The 23,735-nt window shown below is 47.8% G+C and overlaps 8 protein-coding genes and 3 non-coding genes across 11 annotated transcripts; 4 read left to right on the forward strand and 7 right to left on the reverse strand.

Annotated features, from left to right (window-relative positions):
- Positions 1-98: 98 nt before the first annotated feature.
- On the forward strand, positions 99-1,372 carry AtWU_07642 (Qc-SNARE protein; the record flags this gene model as incomplete). The annotated part of the gene is made up of 2 exons (XM_035502751.1): positions 99-1,267; positions 1,321-1,372. The coding sequence occupies 2 exons, from the start codon at positions 99-101 to the stop codon at positions 1,370-1,372; spliced, it is 1,221 nt and encodes a 406-aa protein (XP_035358644.1).
- Positions 1,373-1,692: 320 nt separating this feature from the next.
- kueA (ATP-dependent DNA helicase 2 subunit KU80) lies at positions 1,693-4,324 on the reverse strand (the record flags this gene model as incomplete). Its single annotated transcript, XM_035502752.1, has 10 exons — positions 1,693-2,183; positions 2,239-2,450; positions 2,501-2,886; positions 2,941-3,441; positions 3,493-3,553; positions 3,604-3,772; positions 3,831-3,898; positions 3,952-4,018; positions 4,084-4,138; positions 4,196-4,324. The coding sequence occupies 10 exons, from the start codon at positions 4,322-4,324 to the stop codon at positions 1,693-1,695; spliced, it is 2,139 nt and encodes a 712-aa protein (XP_035358645.1).
- Positions 4,325-5,234: 910 nt separating this feature from the next.
- AtWU_t197 lies at positions 5,235-5,315 on the reverse strand. Its single transcript has one exon. It is a non-coding gene; the product is annotated as a tRNA-Ser (tRNA).
- Positions 5,316-6,166: 851 nt separating this feature from the next.
- AtWU_07644 (GIY-YIG nuclease family protein) lies at positions 6,167-8,936 on the forward strand (the record flags this gene model as incomplete). Its single annotated transcript, XM_035502753.1, has 3 exons — positions 6,167-6,277; positions 6,345-6,550; positions 6,605-8,936. The coding sequence occupies 3 exons, from the start codon at positions 6,167-6,169 to the stop codon at positions 8,934-8,936; spliced, it is 2,649 nt and encodes an 882-aa protein (XP_035358646.1).
- Positions 8,937-9,402: 466 nt separating this feature from the next.
- AtWU_t198 lies at positions 9,403-9,483 on the forward strand. Its single transcript has one exon. It is a non-coding gene; the product is annotated as a tRNA-Ser (tRNA).
- Positions 9,484-10,140: 657 nt separating this feature from the next.
- Positions 10,141-10,221, forward strand: AtWU_t199. Its single transcript has one exon. It is a non-coding gene; the product is annotated as a tRNA-Ser (tRNA).
- A 670-nt stretch (positions 10,222-10,891) lies between these two features.
- On the reverse strand, positions 10,892-12,017 carry AtWU_07645 (ankyrin repeat domain-containing protein; the record flags this gene model as incomplete). Its single annotated transcript, XM_035502754.1, has 3 exons — positions 10,892-10,921; positions 10,973-11,431; positions 11,610-12,017. 3 exons carry the CDS (start codon positions 12,015-12,017, stop codon positions 10,892-10,894), a joined length of 897 nt encoding a protein of 298 aa, XP_035358647.1.
- Positions 12,018-12,123: 106 nt separating this feature from the next.
- On the reverse strand, positions 12,124-14,558 carry AtWU_07646 (ankyrin repeat-containing domain protein; the record flags this gene model as incomplete). The annotated part of the gene is made up of 9 exons (XM_035502755.1): positions 12,124-12,397; positions 12,454-12,477; positions 12,630-13,259; positions 13,315-13,339; positions 13,393-13,566; positions 13,618-13,785; positions 13,837-13,944; positions 14,001-14,307; positions 14,355-14,558. The coding sequence occupies 9 exons, from the start codon at positions 14,556-14,558 to the stop codon at positions 12,124-12,126; spliced, it is 1,914 nt and encodes a 637-aa protein (XP_035358648.1).
- Positions 14,559-15,716: 1,158 nt separating this feature from the next.
- On the reverse strand, positions 15,717-16,091 carry AtWU_07647 (MGMT family protein; the record flags this gene model as incomplete). Its single annotated transcript, XM_035502756.1, has 1 exon — positions 15,717-16,091. The coding sequence occupies one exon, from the start codon at positions 16,089-16,091 to the stop codon at positions 15,717-15,719; it is 375 nt and encodes a 124-aa protein (XP_035358649.1).
- Positions 16,092-17,743: 1,652 nt separating this feature from the next.
- Positions 17,744-18,558, reverse strand: AtWU_07648 (C2H2-type zinc finger protein; the record flags this gene model as incomplete). Its single annotated transcript, XM_035502757.1, has 3 exons — positions 17,744-17,981; positions 18,039-18,424; positions 18,538-18,558. 3 exons carry the CDS (start codon positions 18,556-18,558, stop codon positions 17,744-17,746), a joined length of 645 nt encoding a protein of 214 aa, XP_035358650.1.
- Positions 18,559-21,570: 3,012 nt separating this feature from the next.
- AtWU_07649 (CNOT2/3/5 family protein) lies at positions 21,571-23,558 on the reverse strand (the record flags this gene model as incomplete). The annotated part of the gene is made up of 3 exons (XM_035502758.1): positions 21,571-21,631; positions 21,698-23,232; positions 23,304-23,558. The coding sequence occupies 3 exons, from the start codon at positions 23,556-23,558 to the stop codon at positions 21,571-21,573; spliced, it is 1,851 nt and encodes a 616-aa protein (XP_035358651.1).
- Positions 23,559-23,735: the final 177 nt, after the last annotated feature.

A 23,735-nucleotide genomic window follows, 5' to 3' on the forward strand; every position in this document is an offset into this window, starting at 1 on the left:
CTCAATCCAACGCAAACAATGCCCCAATAACTTCACCCACTACCACTACCAACCCCCACAAACACATCCAGAACTACAAAAAGGAAAACCCAACAATAATGCCCCCCACAACCCTCGAAATCAGCATCCCCACAACCAGCATCTCCGCAACCCAACCCCCCTACACCCTCTACAACATCACCCTCCGCCTCCCCCTCCGCTCATTCACCATCTCAAAGCGCTACTCCGACTTCACGACCTTCCACAACACCCTAACCTCCCAGACAAATGCGCCCCCACCGGCCCCCCTCCCCCCGAAATCCTGGTTCCAGAACACCATCAACAACGCCACCCTGCGCGAATCCCGCCGCGAAGCACTAGAAGCCTACCTGCGCGCGATCAACGAAAGTGACGATCCCCGATGGCGGAACAGTCCCGCATGGCGGGCGTTTTTGAATCTTCCTAGCCTACCATCCAACAACAATAGCACTGGTGGTGGTAATGGGGGCGCAAGTACCCGTCTCCACGCAGCAATCACCGACCCCGGCGACTCCGAAGGCGGAGGGATCACGGACCCGATTCTCTGGCTGGATTGTTTCAGGGATATGAAGGGACATTTACATGATGCGAGGTTGTATTTGACGAGACGGGATCAGGAGACTACGCCGCAACGACAGCATGAGAGTTCGGCGAAAGCGAAGAGTGAGCTTGTTCGGGCGGGGGGGTTGATTGGGAGTTTGGAGAGTGGGTTGAGGAATTTGAGTAATACATCTACTTCTGGTGGGGAGGAAAATAATGCAGGAGGAGGGTCAAGACCAGGTAGTAAACTCGGGCGCAGGAATACCGCTACGACTGCTGCCACGGCGTGGAGCGTTAGTGGGAACAATACCCTCGGGGAAGGGGAGATGCGACGACGGAAAGATCTACTGATTAACGCGAGGAAAGAGAAAGATGGGCTAGAGGATTTATTGAATGCCATGGCGGCGAAGAGTCGGATTGATAGTGCGGTGGCGTCGATTCAGGATAAGGAGGCGTTGATGGGGACGCAGGGAGGCAAGAAGGCGATTAGGTCGTCTGGGAGGGTGTTGGGGAGGGAGACGGAGAGGACGCGTGAACTGGATAATAGTGGGGTGGTGCAGTTGCAGAAGCAGATGATGCAGGATCAGGATGTTGCGGTCGATGAGTTGATGAGGATTGTTAATCGGCAGAAGGAGTTGGGGATTGCCATTAATAATGAGTTGCAGGTGCAGAATGAGTTGTTGAATTTGGCGGATGAGGATGCTACCAGGTATGTTTTTCTACATTTCATTCTTTTGGGGGGTTTTGCTAATCTGGCTGTAGGTTGGGTGGGAAGATTGATATTGGGAAGAAGAGGATTGGGAGAATTTCTTGATGTGGATAGGATGCTATGGTTGTTTGTGATGTCTATTTCTACTCATGGTCATGGTTGATATCCCCTATATTGTTCATCGAATTGCTACTATATGTTATGTGTGTGTGTTACTTTGGCACGGAATAGGCCTTGTTACTTAGCGCACAGGATTATCGTGCATATTGTACTCTAGCGAGCACAGTCATGCAGCATTGAAGCTTGTTCATTTATCATGATCCAACCATTATCCACTATTTGACAGGTAAAAGTAAGAGTCTGGTTTGTAGTTCTGGCTATTATACCCTTCCTGGAGAACTAAGCCTTATCAGAATACCCCAAAGTCACTTAGCAGCCATAGATATAAACGCCTTCGCCTCCTCTTCCTCCACCTCAGACCGATCCGACTCCCCCTTGTCAATCAACCCCAACTTACTCCTCCTGAGCAGCCACCACAGCTCCCGTCTATCCCCACCAAGCTCCTCCTTCAACAACTTCTCCTTCAGCTGCTTCAAGAAATCATTATACAGCGCAGGTTCCTCATAATCGATCAGTTCCTCCCGCATCACAACTAGCCCCTCAGCGACCCGAGGATAATTAACATCGCCAAGACTGTGTCTGATTTGGTCTTCGATGATAGTGCTCATCTGCTTCACTGCATCCTTGATTGTGTCGATGTTCTCTGCCTGCGAGAGCGTCTGCTTGAATTCGGGGATTGCATTGTTGGGTGAGATCTTTGTGCGCTTCTCTTGGTGGAGAAGTGCATCCACGTCGAGACCAGATAGTGGCTTCTCCGTTTCACGGGATCGTTTGGTGCCCTTGGTTTTTGGTGGGACTGGAATCATCGCTGTGAGTATGAAGGAATTTTGGGGGAGGGGGAAGGGACTGACCTTTCTTGACGTCTGATACTGCTACTAGCTTGTCTAGGTATTTCTTAGACTTCTCAACGAGGTCATCCGGAGGGTGGGAGAACTTTGTTAGGACTGGGGCAGGGGGAGGAATAGGGTCGTTAGGATGGATGGCACGATGGCGGACGGCAGAATCGATGCGGTGCAGGACTGGTGAGAAGGAGTCGTCGATTGGGAGAGATTCCGTCGGGTCACTTTGTTTGAGGTCAGCAGGGAAATTGAGATCGCTTTTGGTCAATCTCACCCGTTCTCGTCCGTATCGGTGAGCTCCATGCTTTTCACGTATTTGTCCATTGCATTCAGCAAATCGTCGCTGGGTAGGTTGCGATGCTGCGTCACCACTTTACCAGACACTGTAACGACCCTGTTGAGTGGAGGGAAGCGGTACGTTCGTACGTCTTCTGCGAATGGCAATTGCGCCTCGAGGAGACACTCGTAGTCGGGTTCGATTGATGGTGCAAGCACAACTATGACAGGGGGCTTGTTCTCTTTCAGCACCATACGGGCAACAGCATACGATTCCAGCTCGAAGAGTGCATGTATGAAGGAGGAAAGAGCGAGTGCTGCCTTGTCATTGGCGCGCTGCGCAATGATGATGTTTGTCGTCGACATGTGCATGTACCGATCATACTAATAGCAAGATTAACTAAGCAGCACACAGCAGATATGGAGGGTAGAACTTACTCGATCGCTCTGTATGAACCCAAGAAGTTCGATAGCCGCAAATGTCTCCAGGGTGGTGATATTCTCATCCGTCTCGCTGATAGGGACCAATGTCCGCCCGTACTCGTAACCTTTGGCAAGTTGGTCTCGATCCACGGTTGTCACTCCGTCTTCAGTAGTCCCATCGTCAATTTGGTAGGATCTGCTGTTTCGAACACCTACAAGAGAACTACCATCTTGCGAGCCCGCTCCCGCCGCTTCCATCTCCTCTTCGGTACGTACTGTGAACTGACTAGCCGACGGCGCCTTCGCAACGTATGTCCTGTAGTAGCGCTCCACGGGGATTCGAACTGCAGTATCATATTCTGCGGGGTTTCCTAGCTGTAAATGGCCCTTGAAGCTTGCCGTTATCCTTGTGCTCTTTACACGAGGTGTTTCTAGCTCCGCAACAGCTTGTTCTAGGGTTCCATAGGCTCCATCGCAGTCTTCGGCCAGACTACGCAGGAGTGCTTCGTTTTCCGCCTGTAGTAGTTGTCATTAGCAGTCCAGAGCAGACGGAACAGTGTGGAATACCTTTCGTGGATCTTTATCTTCCTCCTTCACTCCGTAGTCAGGATCATCAAAATCCGGTCCCCTGCAGCATGTTAGTAACCCCATTCCCCAAGTGTATCAATCAACACTCACAAGATGATAAGCTCAATATTATCCTCCTTAATCTTCTTCGTTATCTCACTAAGATTGTCCGGGTTCATCGGGCCCTGCCCATTAGTAACCAGGACAATCCTGCGCTTGTACTTCAGTTTCTTGCATTGGGTGATAATCATCTGGATCGCGAGAACAAGCGCAGAGATAGCTATAATAGTCAGCTAATGCCCAGCTACACCAATCCCTGTTCAAGAACTGCAACTCACCGTCTCCCTTATTAGTCTTGCTAGGCTTTATGCGATCGCTCAAACTCCGGATATCCGGCATAAGGAACCTATACTTCGTCAGCGAGCTACCAGAAAATCAACAGACAAATATGAACCATACTGCTTAATGCCAGATAAAACCGAGATATGCGAATAGTCAGAATCATCCTCCAATTCATTCGCGGTATCTAGACGTTCTTGCATTAGCTCCGACCCATCAACTACATTACCCGGCGGGAAGAAGCTCACACACCATCTGTCCTCAGCCCAAGAGCACCGATCAAAGCCATTTTTCGTCCGGTGGCCACCTATCCCAAACAATGAGCTTACATCAAGAGCAGATTCTACAAGAAGAGGAATCTCACCGTCCCTGTGATGCGATCCCAAACATACTGCATCGCCCAGTCGAGATCCGTCACTTCGCGACCATGACGGCGCTCTCCCATGGACTTGCCACAGTCCACGATATAGACAGTTGCCTCTTTATCGGCCATTTTCAGTATATAAGACTGAATTGATCGATGAAATCAGATCCATTCGATGCCGCAGCTGGCTCGACATAAAAAGAGACGAGCTCAAGGCAGAAAGATGCACTCTGAGTAGGCAGACGCGTGATATTTCCCAATTGGGACTGGGCGGGACGCGAAAGCACATGACATCATCCTGTGGATGCTGACTAAGAAGGGTGTGCAGTGGGCAGCTTATAGTTACTACATTCTGAATTAATTCATTCATAGCATAGATCTAATAATTGATTGGGATGCATAGTTGCTCCGATCGTAACTGTGTTTCGTTGGTGGGTATCAAGGAATACTGCGAACAATACATATGGGAGTCTGCACTTGGTATAAGTATATAGTTTCAACTGAGGGGAGTGTAGCGCCCGATTCATTACATACTTAACGGAGCCACCATGACTGAGTACTGATATCATGATGTTACTTCTTACCAGTACTTCTAACGGATGGACAATTGGATAACAATCCAAAACTTATTTTCATCTGATCGAAGTAATCGTTGGTTTCTTAAACTCGAAAAAGACCAAGTATGTCACAGAAAGAGTAAAAAAGTGCGTTCCCCGGGACTCATAGAGTGAGTGGACACACAGCTATTGTCTCTGGATGATCCAGTAATCCACTATAATAATGCCTGCTAAAGACACAAGAAAGAGAGAATAGCCGCCTAGAAACGAGGAGATTTGTATAGTGTAGCAATTCGAACACCATGTCCCGTTGCTTGTAGTGGAGGATTCCCTATATTAGTGGTTGCTTATATGGGTGCTTCACTGTATGACAGGTCATGTCAATGACTTTGAATACATATTTCTATAATAAATTAATAATATTAGCGATAATAGAAAGAAAAAGATAACAGAGCTATAAAAAAAAGTAATTAATTATACATCGTCAGCGACAGGATTCGAACCTGTGCACGCGAACGTATCAGATTTCGAATCTGACGCCTTAACCACTCGGCCACACTGACTAGCACGCTTGGTAAGTTGTACAATTTATCATATATATATAATAGCTTTGAAGTAATGTGTTTTATAATCTGGAACAGAGCACGGATCTCGAAACAACATCCCTGGATCAAGGTTTTGGCTACAATCTATTGTATTAAGCCATTCCATTTCATAGGAATATAGCTCCTCTTTCATTTGACAAGTGACACATATGGAAAGTTGATGCCATCTATCATATATTGAATGTTTGAGTGCATATGTGTTCTGGATCACGGTAGGTGACTACAGTATGTTGAGACATTTGTTGCTCCGTCAGCTTGAGTACTAGCCAGTGATATATGTCTCTCTGGCCTACTTGGTAAGATGGTGTCTTTACACTAGTTTATGCTATTCATTTAGCTTGGGCTAGTATTGTAGTCCAAAACATCCAGATGTAAGCAGGGGAGCTGTTGAGTGTGGTGCTCACAACGTCACACAAACCTACACGGTGCCTTACCAGGTGACCCCTATAGTTCAGTTACCTTAGGCTCACCAGGAGCCTCTGCTGATCATCTTAACTTGCACGCACCCCCCACCGAGATAAGTTATTCATTCCATCACCCCTTTTCATTGTTGTTATTGTTCACAACAGCCCTCGAAAATGCCTCTCCATACACCATATTGCAGCAGATGCGGCTATGAAGGCCATTGGCGCCATGAATGCCATCGGTTCTGTCAGTATTGCCACCATCCCCTGACTCCTAAGCATAGCTGCCCCCAAGCCCCCAATGCTGCACCGATCTGCAAAGGCTGCGGGCGAGTAGGCCACCGGAAAAACACTTGCACGGAGTTCGGACCCGAGTGCTACCGGTGCCACAAGAAGGGCCACAAGATGAGTAACTGCCCTTCGAGATCGAACAAGGACTCTACTGCTATTGCACCCGTTGCTGCAGTTGGGAACGATGTTGGCCTTGGCCTTGAACTTTCCCCACCTATCGTCGAGGTAACGACTGCACCACGATTACCACTAAAACAAAGATTGGATGCACCGGGCTGACAGCGTGTTGAAGATAGCGTTCCCAGACCTGAGATATACTATCACTGCGCTGGTCAAATTCTTGCTATCGGGAAACTCTACGGATATCAAGGTTGACTGCTTACCATATAAAACAGTGGTCAAGCATGTAGGAGGCCCCGAGATATTCGTTGGGATGGTATACGACACTATCGACCCACTAGCCAAGTCTCTCCAGGGCAAGATCATCGATAATGAGAAGTAAGCGCCGTGTCTCCCTCGACTTAGAGATCCCGTCTCACTGAAAACATTCAGACTTGACGATATCCGCCAAAAGCAAGCCACAGGCCTAGATATTTGGCATTGCTCCAATGGGGGTTACCTGGACTATATAAGAGACACCCGCAGCCCTTTGTACTGGCGTGCATATGTTGGCCAATCAGAAAACCTCCATCGGCGGATTTCCCAGCATACGAATGCTATTCGCAAGGGTTCTGCAAACAACCTACATTATTATATCATAAAAGAAGGGGCAGGTTATCGTTACGCCAACTTCATTCGACTGTGGACAATTCCGTTCCCTGGAAGCACCGATCGCGTAACTAGAAGTGTTTTTAATAATGTTCTTGAGAAGGTCATGTGTCTCGCTTTTCAGTCTCTGCCTGCTCGGACGCTGGAGCAGGTTTTTGGCCCGCCTGAGAATGGAAAGTACTCCGGCATTGGATTAAATGTTGTTTCGCCTCTTTTTCAAGGCAGGGAGCTGGGATATACTGTTCGTGATCAGGCCGTGTGCTTACTGGAAGAGTCTCCCGATCCGGAAATCAAGAAATGGCCAAGCTTCCGAAGGAGTTTAAAGGCTCAGCGGGACCAAGATAGCCAGCAGTCCCATAAGAGCGTTAAATCGTCGTTCTGGAACAGCATGACCCCATTCGATCATCTTGCAGCATTATGGAACGCCATAGAAACAAATACTGAGCTGGAAAACCCCCACTTGCCGCAACCTGAGGATAGTATATGGAGAATACAGGAAGAGGAGCCCATAGATCTCAGCTCTTGGTTTGAATCGGTATCGGCTAGCATATTGCAGCAGGGCAATTTGACACAGGCTGACCTTGAAAGTCCTTTTGGCAGCACTCGAGCCCCGATCGGTATCATCCTAGATCATGCACCGTCGTGTGCATATGGGGATGGCCGGCCTAATATTCCATGGGGGTTGCATGAGAGCGGCTTCACCGAAACAAACTCGTTGATCTGGTCCTTCAATCTCCAGAAATTTACATACATCTCCGGTACATTTCAGGCAGCTCCACTTCATATTGCTGATGAACATATGCTTTCTGCACACACCTGGCGGCTCATCTGTGGAAGCCAGATGCGGGTGATCTTGCTATGTGGCCATAATTCGGAGAAAATAGCAATGCCGGCCAACATACGCCTCAGGAGTTCTATTCTGAAACTACATGATTTTGAGTATCAAGTATGGCTTGATATCGAAGAGTCTAGGATTAACCGAACTTTTATTCGCTCGCCTGCTCCTCTCGGCGGCCTTTGGGCTACCAAGGCCAGAGAGGCATGTCAGTTAGGGACATTATTTCGATTTGTTTCCGATATAACCGGCACGAAGCTTAGACAGGGCTTTTATGAGTCAGCTGTTTCGCTTGCTCTGATAATTCGGAACTGGGACGATGAAAACAATAAAAAAATTGAGAAAATAGCCCCGGCAAATCTCGAGCCCCTCCTGCAAGCTTGGTTGGCAAAGAATGGTTTCGAGACTGAGGAGCAGATTCGTCGACTTGAACAGTCTGCTGGGGGCTCTTTGCGCTACGGTCTTCTCGTCCTTAGCCTTGTTGTTCCCAGACAAGTAAGGTCAACTGGTGTACGCCGAATCCCTGATTCAAAAGCCAAGCGACGTGGCACTATAGACAGAAACATCCTAAGCGCAGTCAAATCACTTTATCTAGAACTTCATCCCGGGAGCTCAACACCTGAAGAGTACAAAGTGACTGGTGAGTACAATGCGGCTGATGAGCATGCCATCCATGAAGCAGCTATGTGTGGAGTTATGCTGGATGATGAAGATTCAGACCGAGAATATACTGAAATTCCGGAACCAAAGCTAGCTGCAAACACGCGAATTGGCAATTTCAAGAACCGGTTGTGTCTGGCCTTGGGCTGCTGGTATCAAGGTCGTGAGCGAGCTCCAGGCCATTATAGTGTGGACATCCAGCATACCAAGATCTACATAAACGCGATCAGGGAGAACCACAAGGGAGGATTCTGGGTCAAGGCTGAACTTTCCCCACCTGGTGTTAGAAACCCCAATGTCTGGGCGCAAGATATCAGGGATGGGGACCCCGGAGCTCGACTGGCATTCCGCATTTCAATAAATGAATCTGATGGTCAAGAGACCTTTGTCCGATATGCAAGCCATAAAAGCTGGCAGTCGTGCTGCAAAGCAAATACACTTGTGGATGAGCTTAATGGTGACCAGCTTCTTGAGATATATACTCGTCCTCGGCGCTTCATCGACATTGATCACCGAAATACCAGGATACTTGCAGCTTATCCGGCACTGAAGAGTTTTATTGGGGGTGCATTTACAGATGACAATGGAGTGGTAATGTCCCGTAAGCGAAAGGATATCTAAGGATTCTGGTATCTGTTTGAGCTATACAGAAACCAGAATCGGATAAAGGTATAGAAGTACAGGGCCAATAAAATTTTCAATGTACTATCCAACTGTGAGATCCTGATTAGACGACTCTGCTCCTTCAATGGCTAGTACTGCCATTACTAATGCCTGATATATTTCAGTCAAAGACCTGGAGGACTTTTACTGGTATTGAGGCAGGTAGTAATGAGTAGTATTGTAGGTGTTGCTAGACCTAGACGTACTACCAGTAGGACCATCAGAGGGATTATATATACAATTAGTACTTACAATATTTAGTATATCTCTCAGCTATTGGCCTACCGACAGCAGGTGGGCCGCCCAAAGAGGAGAAAGATATTCTTATGACGATAGTTAGCATGGCAGCATAAATGGATGATGGAACTCCGAGGCTACACTTAGCTATACAGAAGCAAATCAAGGTCAAAATGATAGCATATTAGTCAGTGTGGCCGAGTGGTTAAGGCGTCAGATTCGAAATCTGATACGTTCGCGTGCACAGGTTCGAATCCTGTCGCTGACGATTTACAATTAATTCTTTTTTTTTTTTAGCTCTGTTATCTTTTTCATCCTATCATTATCAATAGAGAGGTTCTGCACTATTATTATAATTATATTATTATAATAAATTCTGCCTGGCAGAACTCAACTAGGAATAGCATCAACTTTATTACTAATGAAGCTATTCAACTCTTTAAGAATAGGGCATTTTTAGCATGTTGGCCGTTTAGTGGGCGTCAACCACTGTTTCCAGGCACCCGCAGGCAGCTATATGGCCCAGCCATAGAACACCTGCCCGAAAGGGACAAGATGAAGTTATTATTATAGGAATAGTAATCAAAATCATTGAATTCGTGGTGGTGTAGGCGAATATTAGTATTTATATTACTTCAAATTATTGATAATTCAACGCGTTGAGTGCCTACATAGGGTCCTTAGATAGAGGTCTTTAAGTACTGGATCCCTAGCACGGCGCTAAACCCGTTACGCTACTATTCTCACTATAATAATATTATAATGAGAATACTAACTAAATGTGGATCCGTTGCTTAGTCAGGAAAAAGACCGCCTTTTTATTTTGGCCAGCGCTAAACCCTTTTAGCAAATTATTATTATAATAATATTATTATAATAGTGCAGAACCTCTCTAATACTACTGCTGCTACTACTACTGCTATTAGTCAGTGTGGCCGAGTGGTTAAGGCGTCAGATTCGAAATCTGATACGTTCGCGTGCACAGGTTCGAATCCTGTCGCTGACGATTTACGATCTATTGTTTTTGGCTCTGTTATCTCTTTCTTTCTATCATTATCCTTACTACTACCACTACAACCACTACTACAATTATTCTTGTTTCTCAATATTATCTGAAATATTCATCTTCATGCCAATTCAGTTCAAAATCTCCTTTATATTCGATAGTATCACCTGCTTTCACGTCACTGGGTCAAAGTAAGGAGACGCCCTGAAGCGATCCGGATTTATCAATACCTCAAAGAATGATAGATATGGCGGGTTGTCTTTCAGGCTTCGATAGATACATGGGTAGTTCAAGAGGGTCTAGAATTCGCAATTTCAATGGGCATAAACTAGATATAAATAAGTAAGATAAACAGAGATTAATCTAAGAATACCTTACCCAAGCTAAGACCTAAAAAAGGATAACAGATACTCAGATAGATCTTGGTACTAAAAATAATTTAGATAATTAATTATCCCATTTTTAGCTGCTCCGCGGTTAGATATAAGAGAATCTTACATCTAACTGTTAACCGTTCGGCAGGTAGAAATTTGTCCCTTAACCTACCCTACCCTGGCCGTTAACCACTCTAAGTATAATTATATGTCTGGTGCTCAGGCCGCCCACAAATAATCTCTTACTTTATTTTACTAGAATACCTAGATAGCTACTAATTCAACTCACACTTTTACTACAATTTCGCGTTCGTTTGCTTGCTTTTCTATTGTTTCGTTGCTTTGCTAGTAATCTCGCGCCTCGACACTTTTCGTACCAAGCAATCTGCAAACTGAAGTTTTGGCGGATTCAGTTTTGCACCTGCTTCAAGAAGCATTTGCACTATGCTCTGCTGCCCAGTGTACAACGCAGCTCCCAGAGCACTGTGGTATCTCCCACGAGACTGTTCCCAGAAATTGTTAGCTCCATGATGAATAAGTACGTCCACAGCCTTTTCATGACCTCCAAAAGCAGCAGCTTGCAGTGTATCACCGAAATGACCCCCGTACCCTTGAACATCAGCTTTGTAAGCAAGAAGGAGCGACATTATCTCTATATTGCCGCGGCTTGCAGCAGCCTGAAGGGCATCTTCCAGCTCATGATCTTCTTCGTTTGGATCTGTACCCTTCTCAAGCAGACATTTAGTGATTTCAAAATTGTTGATGATGACAGCTGCGCGAAGAGGAAAGCCGTATTGTCCTCGAAGCTTGATATTAGCTCCAGCATCAAGAACTAGCTGTACTATTGACAGCTTCTCACTTGCAATAGCAGCCGCGAGCGCATTGCTAAAGAAACCTTTTTTCCTCGTTTATGTCGGTGCAGCTTTGCAATAGCAGCTTTGCTCTCCTCATCTTGCCTCCCGCGAGGGCTATTTAAAGGGGATCAGGCCTGATTTCTGGAGCAAAGTCTCCAACATCCCCTGCCATAAGCCGCTGGAAATTTGGAATATTCCCTTTGCAAGCTGCGGTCTGTATGGCATCATCGAATTGCTGTTGTGTAGTAAGCTTGACCCCAGCATCAAGCAGGAGTTCTGCAACTGCATTGTTATCACTCGCCAAAGCCGCCTGCAGGGGACTGTAATATTCCCCCCTTCTAGGCACAGAGGAAGAGGCGCCATGATGGATCAGAAGCTGCACTATTTCCGTCAACCCCCAAAAACACGCCGCTCGAAGTGCATTCTCGTACTGAAACCCCGGTGCGTCTATATTGGCTCCCAAGTCTAGGAGCTTCTGAACAACCATGATGTGGCCACCACGAGCTGCCAGGTATAGCCCAGAGCTTCCATCTTTGTTTGTCTGGTTCACATCCCAAATCCTCAACATTATTGTTATTCTCAAGCATTTCCACGAACCCAAAGCGGCAGATCAAAAATAGCGGTGTTCGTGGAGTGCTTATTGAGGCATCAAGCTTTCTTTCATTTGTAGATCTCTACCTAGAACTGCCTTCTCTCTGCTGTAGCTCGAAATTGTCCAGCCAGTCATCAAAGTGCTCTTCTTTTGTAAAGAATTCTGTGAGACGAGGAACAACTTTGGCTCTTTGGGGTGCACACCCAAGGTCCTCCACATGAGATGGCCAATAGTTTGTAGCGTATTTGAGAAATCCATTTTCACCACAATCTTCGCCCAGATATGCACCCAGGCACCTCAGGGCCATGCTATAGCACACTTCTTTATCGCGATAGATCTCAACGGATTCGAGATATCTGTAGATTGTGTCAGCTGCTACGATTTGGGTACAGGCTGATCTGATGATAATTACTTTCGAACCGTCGGATGAGCGAGCCTGAACGTATTTGTTTCGTTATCTATCACCACCAAGCCACAGCAGTAATCAATGATGGTCCCCGATACATTATTCGACTTGCAGCGACACCCATAGGAACCTGTAATATTAAGTCAGAGAGCGATTCTTAGAACGACCTTGGCCCCACCCACATTCCTTGTGCTCCAGTAATAAGTGTCTCTTTCAGGTCCTTCTCCAGCTGTTGTAGTCTATCGCTTGCCTCGCTGTGTAGATCGGCCCATCTTGACACAAATTTGCTCACACGGAGATCAATGAAGTGTTTGAGATCACCTTCAGTGTCTTGCGGTGTCACACAAAGAGTCCGTTTCTGTCTGAATCCAGTAGCAATATCCTCTTCGTATCGACTGGAGATAAATATTTTGACCAGATCGCGACAGCTCTGACGCATTTCTTCGAGAGATTGCTGCAGTATTATACGCTGCTGTGAATCACATTCATCAAGAGCATCGATAATTAGCATGACTGGGGCTGACTGGCCAAGCTCACACAAAAGCTCGGTACACCTTTCTACAGACAAAGCAGCTGGCTCTTCACCATAGTAGTTTGCTTCTTGAAGGCGTTTCCGATACTCCTCGACGACTGGAGTCCTCATCAGGTCGTTGCTGGTGGTTAGAGAAAGCTGCTTTATGATTGATCGGAGTACCTCCCGAGCATCGCCACGCTCTGGTTCCGCCGGGTTTCTCGAGCATAAAAAGTGTATTATCGGCAGGGAATGCTGTACTTTACCAGCTTGAAGGCGTAAATGCTGTATGACAGCAGCACTTGTCTGTATTAGTCAAGGGCTAACATCTCCAGTCCCTAATTGAGCAGACTCACGCGATCTTGGACTTTCCGCAGCCGGCTTCTTCTTGTCAGTTTGATTAGGAAACTTTTGAATATAAAAGTTCAACTCACGTGTTCCATGCAACCAAAGCACCTCAGAGCTACTAGAATTGCTCCATGCCTGGAATTCAGGGTGACGGAAAAGCCATTCTCCAGAGCCTGGCATCAGCGATGCTGATGCCTCACGATAATGTTTCTGAGCCGGGACATCTGATATCCAGCTCAGGGTTTGGTCCCTCTCGTTGTCTAAACATGTTTAGTTTGTGTGGAAGCGTATGTCAAGCAGCTGGCTAATACCTTTCAAAGCTCGATGAAGGTCGGAAACTTGATCCACAACTCGTGTTACTGGCTTATCAAGGTCCAGGAGGGCTTTTTCTAGTTTTGCTTTCATATCATTGACCTGGTCCGCCGTTGATGTAGCTATAAGGATGATGTGCAAAACGTGTGTCTCGATATTACCTAGATCTAGAATAAAGTTTAGTCGAACAAATCTCAATCCTGACGTTCTAGACTCACCTTCGCTATCAGCGAGCCCCTCCTGTATCAGAAATTGCTGCTCGGCACTCTTTATGTCCTTGGTGCAGTGTCTAAAATCGTCTTTGGACATAAAGGTAACCGCACGTTCTAGTCACCAAATATTGGCCACTGAACAACGAAACAAAGTCTTGAAACCAACATACTCGTTCGCGAGCACTGATGATATTTCCTCGCCAGAGACAAAAATTTCAAGACCGCTGTATAGCACTTGACGATTTCATCTTGCAAGGCCTGTCTTGCTTCACTCAGCGCAGAGTTCTTCTGATAATATGAACCTTCGAGTATTCCACCCCGCGCAATGACCCTCACAGACGTCTCGAGCCCCTCCACAATAGCACCGAAAGTTTCGATTCCGTTCAAGAACAGCTGAAGCACAAAGCGCACTCCTGCCCAAGGTAGTGCCGCATGGACCGGGTCATAGGAAACAACGATATCGACCACACTGGCAAACTTGTTCATGCAAGCTACAATTCGCAAGCTACAATTTTCGCGCATACATCACGAATGATGATCTCCTTGCCACCGATGGTGGTGGTCGACCATTTGTGGCGTTTGCAACGATCGCGCTGCATTTCGATTGCAGTGATGATGTCGGTCAATGTCTGTGAGACTGGTGGTGATGCAATGCCTGACGTGGGAAACATGCGCTGATCTTTGTCTGGGAGGGCGGAGAGGGCTCTCGCCCAGTGGGAGGTGGTCATTCTGCGTGAAATTTCTCCCTGGTAGCAACTCTTGTGGTAGGTGCGACGTGGTCCTTTAGGAATAATTGAAAGCGGAAGGTATAGACCTCATAGCTGGTACAAAATGTTGGGCAGAAAGGTGGCAGCGAGGCCTGATATGGGACGGTGGCTGACAAGGCTGAGGAGGGATCGAGCGTGGTTGCCATGTTTGCTTATGCAAATGCTTATCACTGTCATATTATATCTTTCGCTGTGTGAAGCGTATTTGCAGCGTACTATAATCTAGCGTCCCAGAAAGGATATGGTCATCACGTAGAATAGAAATGGCGAAGAGACTTCTTTTCCATGTGGTGAGTGCCCAGGGAAACGTAAGATTTAAGTATATTGCTGCGGAGTAGTAGGGGGGATCTTGGCTTCGTTAGTAGGCTATCGGTTTGCCAGCGTCAAACAACTAAATCCACGTAAAAGTGATGCCATTAGCAGAGCTAGGCAAAGAGAAGCAAGGACATGAACTTGCTATCATCCTAATTTTTTTAGGGGGGGAGGTGACTGGACGGTACTGACTAGTTCAATCCATATGACTGTAGCAGCTACTTGAAGCGACTGTATGATGATTGATGATATTGTAGAGGTAGCGGAGGAAGAGGGGTCCTCGAAGCTATACTAGATGGTCTAATCATACAGAATAGGAGGGAACATGTAGTCATGTGACAATGACGATTCTTTACCAGTGGAAATTGAGAGTGTCCTCACTTTCTATCAAATGGATTTTTTTGCAAACCGTATATAGCATTATTTAGTACATTCCCAGTATTTGCCAAATACTGGAAAAGTATTGCATTCCATCATCTATACATTGAAGGCTTCTTCTCTAAATCGTCTGCGTTTGTTTGTCTCATACAAGAGGAAGTTTGGTAAGGTGTCAGGACGCATCCCGTATGGTTTCTAGCAGAAATGGTGAGAATTCGATTAGATTTATAGTCTGGCAGACTATCCAACTGAAAGGATTTTGTGCCATTTGATCAAATTCTCGTGAGCTTGTCCGTTTCACTCTAGAGCAACTAGATACAAGCATTGCTATCCTACACATTCTCTCATAATGTACAGACCTCCATACTACCAACAGAGAAAGTATCCCATGAGATAAACCATACTCCATATCACTTTACTGACAGCAAATTAACCCATTCCAAACCCCTCGAAACACAACCCCCTCGCCATCCCCTCCGCAGTAAACTCAACCCCCTCCTCCTCCAACATTCTCTTCTTCATGCCGACCCCATCCTTCGCTTTCTTCTTCGCCCCTCCTGACCCCTCAGCACCGGAGTACCCCACCAGCAGCTTCCCGTTACCCCCCAGCACCCGATGACAGGGTACCTCCGGTGCAAACGGGTTCAGACGCATCGCGGCCCCAACTGCTCGAGGACTAGTACCAATATGCTTGGCAAGCGCAGCGTATGTGGTCCAACGGCCTGCGGGGACGGATAGCAAAGCAAGGTAGATTTTACGGCGGTGAGAGGGGAGGGTGGGGTGTGTGGTTATTTTCTTGATCATTTTTGTTTTGATGTCTGTCACTGGCGTCATTTCCGTTGGTTGTGGGGATGGTTGTGTAATAGTCTTCTGTTGTTGTTCCTGTGGTTGGTGTTGCGTTTGAGGTAAAGCCATGGTTACAGGCCCAGTTCTCTGTTGGTATGTAGTATTTCGCCTGGATGTATGATTGGATGGTGATAACTGCCGTTGTTTGTGTGAGGATGTTATATTTAGATAGTAGTAGACAGGGGCAAGGATAGTGATGATGGTTTCTTTGTTTGTTTGATGTTCGACCGTTGCAGGATAAATAAGGTACGGAGCACAGAATATGTTGTGTTGGTGTGGGATGAGATAACTTTCTTTGTCCTTTTCCCGTTTGTTTGTGATCCCTTATCGGGTGCAGATGTTGGGTAGTACTAGTAGTAAATGAGATGATGAGATGAGATGAGATAACTATGGATGAGGTACCCGTTTCTGCTTTTTTTTGTGTCCGAAACTTCACTCAATAGGGAATTAAGTTCAGCGATTAAGGGATACAAGATACTGTTTGTGTTGGGTTAGCTTGATCTTCCTTTGTATTGTGGATGGCTATTTATATACCTATAGTATAACGGATCACTCAAAACAAGGACAAAGTGGTTTGAGGTTTGGTGGGTAGGTAGTAGTACTAGATGGAAGCAAAATACATGGTGGCACAACCGTTTGATGCTACCGTAGAACGTTGTTCTTTATATGCAGAACTGCAGAGCGAGAGAGGGGTCTGGAACTTGACTCCGCAACGTTGTGCTCGAATTGACGAATCGGGTGGTTCCGTGCACATGACTGTCTCCATTCCTGACTGGTGTGGCACGGCATGCTTCCATGGTTGGATAAATCTAGCCATTCTATGGTTCCTCTCATTCATGATTCTTTATGCGTTTGAATATGATGGAATTGCAGCATTCGCCGGGATGGCAGCGGGATGGAGTCTGATGCGATGCACTGCCGTTAGGCCCAGCCCAGACTTACCGCGATGGCGCACAAACGTTGCTTCTGGTGTCACCCCGGTAGTCATAATAAAAATAGCACCAGGCTCAATTAGCATAGTCCTAGGATTACATTGTCGGTTCACTATTTCGGTGCATTGAAAGACGGGCTATGCGATTCATCCATCGTCGCTAGGGGAGTGTCAGTGTGCCACAGGCTGAGATGGGGATTCTACTGCGGGATAAGGACAGTTACATGCCGATATGTTGGAGTTAGTTACATCTTACTGTTCCACTGCCCGATGCGATTACCTGCAGCACAGGCGTGGCGAGAATTACACTGGCTTCGTTCACTTTGCCGCCGCCGAAACCAGTATGTTCCTCCCGAGAAGACAAACGTCGCATGTTGTGACATGTTGAAGGTAATGTATTAATAAACTTGTGACTGGTACACAATGTCTATGTGTATAAGAAAACCAAATGAAATGGTATATGCCAAAAGGAAAATAGATAGAATGAGGTCCGGAACGCCATACCGTCCGTGGGTCATCGACAACATGAAGAAGCATAAGCATAAGCATAGACATGAGAAGCATAGCGGACATAGACGGACGTAAAGTGCCAAGGGTAATCACCCGGCAACAAACAGAAGGGTATATTCAACAGCATCATGACGCAAAGGGTATAAGGCAGAGTAAAAGCATCATGACACTAATCGGTTCGCGACCGCTTGGTCGTCCGACGCTTAGGGACGTCCCAGTGGTGAAACGAGCGCAGGTGTTCAATCAGATGGTCGCGACGCGGAAACCCATTGCCATCCTTGCGCAGACATTCTTGTACTGGGCAGTCCTGAAACACGGGGTTGTGGACGCTGGTGTGATGCCGTTTCAGGTCGGCGGGACGTGTGAACGCCTTGCCGCAGTCGCGGCACGAGAAGGGTTTGACGGGTCTGGCCAGGTCCATTAGATTACGGTCGGAAATTTTTTTATTAGGGCGGAAACCATACCTAGAGTTGTCTAATGCGTCGCAAGTCTCTTCGGGAGAGTATACGACCTCAGTGCTGGGAGTGGTGGATTGCGGTGCAACCCATTCCCCGCCCGGTACAGGCACCGGAGGTGTTTGTGTTTGAAGGAAAGTGTATGTTTCCGGCGAGTACATGAGAGAAGGAGTGAAGTTGTAGTAGGCGTTGAAAGGGGAGGAATTGACGGATGATGTGAAGGAGGTGGAGTCGTAGGAGGATGGTTCGAAGGAAGGTTGGGTCATGGGCAGATCGGTCGCCGCCATGGTGTACATGGTGTTATCAAAATATCCGAAAGCCGATTGCATGGAGTCATCACTGCTTTCCGAATAGGATCTTTGTTCGAGAGGAGGGCATGATGGAATATTGTGGTGCTGCGGCGGGAAGGTCAGTTGGGGAGTGACGCGCGAGGGAGCGAACGAGAGAGGTGAGAGGAGGAGGGAAGAGTGGAGACGGATCGAGACCCTGATGATCGGGGAAAACATACCATTGCAGTGGAGGCAAACATGATGGAGAGTGGGATGGGGAAGAATCAATTGGTAGGAGGGACAGGACCAGCAGCTCAATGGCCGAATTGTTCTGGAAGAAAAATGGAAGACTTGCCTGGCCATCGTGACTGGGCCCCGGGTTTTTATAACCATATTTTTCTTCAATTCTTTGATCCAGGTCGACCTACGGAATACGTCGCACTTGCATTAGGCCAGGACGGTGGTCTCCACCATGGAGCCCAAAACCGCCAAAGCCAGACGGTGCTAAGCAACACGAACGCACCCACGGCGACATCATCAGGTGAGCCCGCTCCTATGATCTTCCACTAGGAGTCCGCGCAGATTGGATGGGGGAGGTCGGGAATGCAGGAGGAATCGCAGCCAACACACAGCCCCCCCGGCTCTGAGCGCTCATTGGCGAGGGTGAGCCACGAAAGTGAAGCAATCCTGGCTAGTGCTGACGCTAGAAACGCCGAAGAAGCATTCGAAACTTCTTCCAGGCTTCCAGAGGCCTTCCATGGCTGTGATTGGCAGAGGCCGAGTCTTGGGACGGAAAATAACCAGCGATGGTGTCCACTCCGGGCCGAGAGAGGAGCCAGACGAGCCAGACAAGGAAGACGGACTGTCCTGTGTGGCCTGCTGAAGAAGGAAAAGGACCGGAACGAGGGTCTGCGGTGACACGACAGCGAGACCGCAATATCGTCATAGGGTGCGATCCCCCACAACAACAAAGAGTCGGTGGAGCCCGTCGGCCGTGCTGGAACTGGCTGGCTTTGGACTAGAAAGATTTTCTGGGACGGACTACTGACGATGATGATGATGATGACTGACCGATGTGGATGTGCTTTTTTTTTTTTTTCCCTTTTCCCCTTCCCAAGACGCCAATTCCCTAGTCGGGAATTCGTCCGTTTGTTCGCCTTGTTGTGGTCCGACATGGCCATTCGTTAAATGAAAGGCACGCGGACCGTTCATCGGAAGGCTCCGATGATAAATGTAGTAACAGTAAGAAGATCTGATCCTCTTTTCTAGCTTTGCAATTGATTGTTATGATTGATCGCTTGCTATCCACGGTCGCGGAGAGAGCGGCTCCTCCACCAAAGAAAAAAGTACGAACGAACCACGAGTCTTGTCACGAGAACCTTGTGAATGAATAACTTTGGGGCTCTGGGGAAAGGAGTAAGGCAGATCTGACGGAAGTGTCACTCCTTGCTTGAATTCCCATCAACCTGAGTGGATGATTTTTGACCCTGGTGATGGGTGCACTGTGCAGCCTGTTCCTGCTGGACGGGAATTTCGCTATTTCTCCCGACCGACCGAGGAGATGGAGTAAATCGGCACGGGCTTTCCGGGCGTTTCGTCAACCGCTTCTCCCACACATTTTCCACCCGCCAAGTGCGCGATTCCACAGCCTTGTGGTTGGTGCCAAGCAGCGTCTGTCTGGGGAAAACAGCAGGGACTGGTACACTCTGGCTCCCTATGACGACGACAACCTTGGGGGATGGGGAATGATAGTATCGCACAGCCCCCCCTTGCGACCGGGGTGAAGGTTGATGATGATGACCACTTCCCCGGGCTAGGTTAGTACCTAGATAGCGAGCAGGATTGAAGCTCATCAATGCAAGTGTAAAATGCCTCACATCGGTGCTAAAGAGTTGCTTCAATCCTTCCCGTGAGTGATTAATATGTCAGAAGGTTTAAACAAGTGAGGCGACTGCGCGATATTCTCCTGATAATCTCTCATTTGCTTCACCATCGCGATGGGACAATCTATTCTTGTACACTCACTGACAATCACAACACCCGCAAGTGGCTTAGCTTGGGGTTGGTTTCCTCCTATTCACCGCCTGCTACGAATGCGACGAATGCTGCCTGAGGTCTGGATTCAACTACTACTACACCACAACATAATTAGAGATACTCCACAAGTATTCACCGTGCACCTGAATTAATCTAGTTAATCAAGTTTACTGAGAACATGGTGAAACCATAGCAGAGCACTGAAATGTAAACTGAAGCAATTCTGAGACCGGCAAAAGTAATTGTCGCGGAGGCTGGGCCGCCAAGAATAGCACTACCATAACCTTCCAATTACAGCAGGCGGTCAGACAATACCATAACCCACTCTCTCACCACTTGGTGAAGATGCCAACACCACTAGTAGTAGTATTCTTCCTACAACTTTGTGCCATGTGGATCGCGACAATTCATCCAGTTGTCGGGCAATCCACAGAGCCTCGGACGGAGGACATTATTCCGTACTAACTCTGTCAAGTGCGTCACGGGGAAAAAAGAAGAGCTAATGGAGAGGTGACCGATTGATCGCAACCGAGGTTTTGCCCTTTAGTGTTTATCGCACTAAGCAGAGACTTACTTCAAGGAGGAAAAATGAGTTATTAAGTTGGTACTTTTGTACTACACAAACTCCGATCTATTTAGTGTTTTCCTTTTTCCTTGGCTTCACTATTGGTTGGATGTGTTAATCATCGTCCAGCCACATCATTGTCATCCCACCCGTCTAGGGGAACTTAGTGCTTGTTCCTATCTTCTTTCTCTAGGTATCCCTGAGTACGGGGGTAGTTAGTCTAACTATCTTTCTGGGCGTTTTCTGCAAGCACCGCTCACTTGACAGGGATTCCCTTGCCGATTTTACCGATCAACAGACAGGTTTGGTCAAGTACTATGGACTCGATTATTCCATCTCAAATGGTCAATGTACGGTAACAACAAGCATCACTACCTAAAGTCATGGCTGCAGCCCATAAGCCACCATGTTAAGAACAGCACAGAACTCCCATGTCTCGTAGACTCGTCCCTGCATGCTCCCCCCCTCCGAAGACTTGGATGAAACAACAGATCGTTAAACAGATGGCAACACAATCACCAATTGCATAGACACATTGATTAAACTTAACTCCCATATTTCCGTGCATCCTTGCTAATAAAGCCAAACCCAACCGACCGAGGCACTTTTCCACTTATCTTCATCGAACCCAGCCATGTACAGAGACCTCTCATGTTTGTGCATCATTCGATTACAATTCATCCTCCAGGTATTTGTAGACGAACTTGAAGTCAGCCTTACGACGGTTCATCCTGCAAGAGTTGTTTGTTAGTTGGGTTCTTTCTGCCGTCTTCGGGATTTCCGAGTGGGTTACTTACCATGTACTCTCATAATCGAAGAAGCGATATGTGCCCTGCTCGAACTCCTCCGTGATCGTCTTCGGCTCCTCGTGACGTTGGAACCAGGTTTGGTATTGCTTGTGGAAACGCCAGCTTTGGTTCTTCAATGCCTTGGCCGCGAGATACTGCTGGTAACTGCCTTGTCGGTAGTAGAACAGGTAGAACAGTGTATCCGTGTCGATGCGCCCGGTCTCGTACAAGCGCGGATCATCAAAGATAGTGAGCGGTTCCTGAGGATAGTATAGAGGCGTATTGTAAGGGTTCTGAGGCTTGTAATGACGAGGCTTCTCCGCATCAGCAGGCTCCGGGCAGTTCGCGAGCGATGTTGCAAGCATGCGCTGCACTGACGGGGACGCGTTGGCTGCGCTTGCTGACGCCCGGGACCTCGTGACTTCGAACGACTGAATAAGATCCTGCAGGCCGGGAGGCAGGTGGAAGATCGATTCCTCGCTCTCCTGCTCCTCTTGCTTACTCGTCGCCTCACCGTTCGGCGCGGGCTGCTCCTTGGCAGCTGCTGGGGCCTCCGCTTTCTCCATTGTTTGTGACGATGTGCTCGCAGCAGCCACGTTGGGGCTGACGGAAGGTGTTTTTGATCGTGCACCGGTGATGTCCTCCGCCGCTATCGTGAGGACCGGTGCGGGCTTGGATGAAGTAGGTTGTACCGATGCAACGCTCGGCGAGGCAGTGGCTGAAGCTTTGTTTGCAGGCACAGCGTGCGGGAAAGCGGGGCTTGCGCCTGGAGGTGGCGGAAGTGGTGCAATGCCCACCCCGTTCTTGTCACTTGCTGCAGCTGCAGCGGCAGCGGATGCGTACTTGAGTGTTTCTCCGGGGAGGCGGGTAGGCGGTGGTGCGGGTTTCATGCCTGAGGCGGCAGTCGTGGAGGTCGACGATTGGAGTGTTGCTAACACAGGTAGAGGCGATTTCATCTGTGCAGATGGCCTTCGAAGTCCTGCGCTCTCACCCTTGTTGACCTTGGGCTTGATTTCCGGCTCCTCGTCTTGAATCGATTGCGTATCTTGCGAGGATACCTTATCGTTGTCCCCTGTCATGCCGAACTGCACCTCTGCCTCGTTGTCCAGGTTCAGGTCGTCGTACAAGGTTTCATCCTCACCAGAGTAGTCAATGTTGTGCCCATCCTCCACGTAGTACTTGATGCTTTCCTTGATATCCAGCACCTGAGGGACTTCGAGGTTTCCGTTCTGCAGCGACCGTAGCAACAGTTCCAACTTATTGACATGCCACTTATGGCGATCTGTTAAGCGTGAAAGGTCTGACAGGCGATTCGTCTTGGCCACATCCTTCTTGCCCTTCTTCATTTGCATGTGAAGCGTTTCCTCTTCGGCTTCGAAGGATTCGATCTTTTGTTGCAGCTCGTCCACCATGTTCGATAGGAAGTCGCAAGTCTCGACCTTCTCCTTCTCTTTAGGATCTAACCTGGATGCAGCCGACAACCCTTCTTTCGAATATGCCTTTGTCTTCATCTCCTTCTCGACCGCCTTGAACTGTTCCATGCACTATCAGATAACACAAGTTAGCAGCAGCCCCTCATTGAGTAAGCGCTTCAACAGGGATCGGATAAGCCCACAGTCTCAATGGCCCTGCGCTGCTCTAGCAGCGGCCCCTTGTCCTTGACCTCATTTCCTGACGCCCATGACTTGATTTGGTCACGATATCGTTGTAGCTTCTTGATCTCCCGTTTCAGGTTCTCCTCGAGCTTATCCCGTTGCGTGATATTTGATGTTGACCGGATCTTCTCATAGATACCCTCAAATGTTTGAATACCCTCGGCAACCTTCTTGAAGGTCTTGTCGATCTCCTGCTGCGTCTTCCGGGACGTCATTGCTGCGATGCACCATGCACAGGTCGGTAAATCTCGAAGGCTGGTCAGGATACAGGTAGCAGGAGGATGCGGGAGGGGGTCGAATGAATGGAACAGAGGGAGATGAGTGCGTATGTAAAGAAAAGATGAATACTATGAGAACGCGTCGCGAAGCAACTCTCAATACCAAACGCGCGC

This window comes from Aspergillus tubingensis (assembly GCF_013340325.1).
Source record: "Aspergillus tubingensis WU-2223L DNA, scaffold_8, whole genome shotgun sequence".
In the NCBI taxonomy this organism is placed as follows: Eukaryota; Fungi; Ascomycota; class Eurotiomycetes; order Eurotiales; family Aspergillaceae; genus Aspergillus; species Aspergillus tubingensis.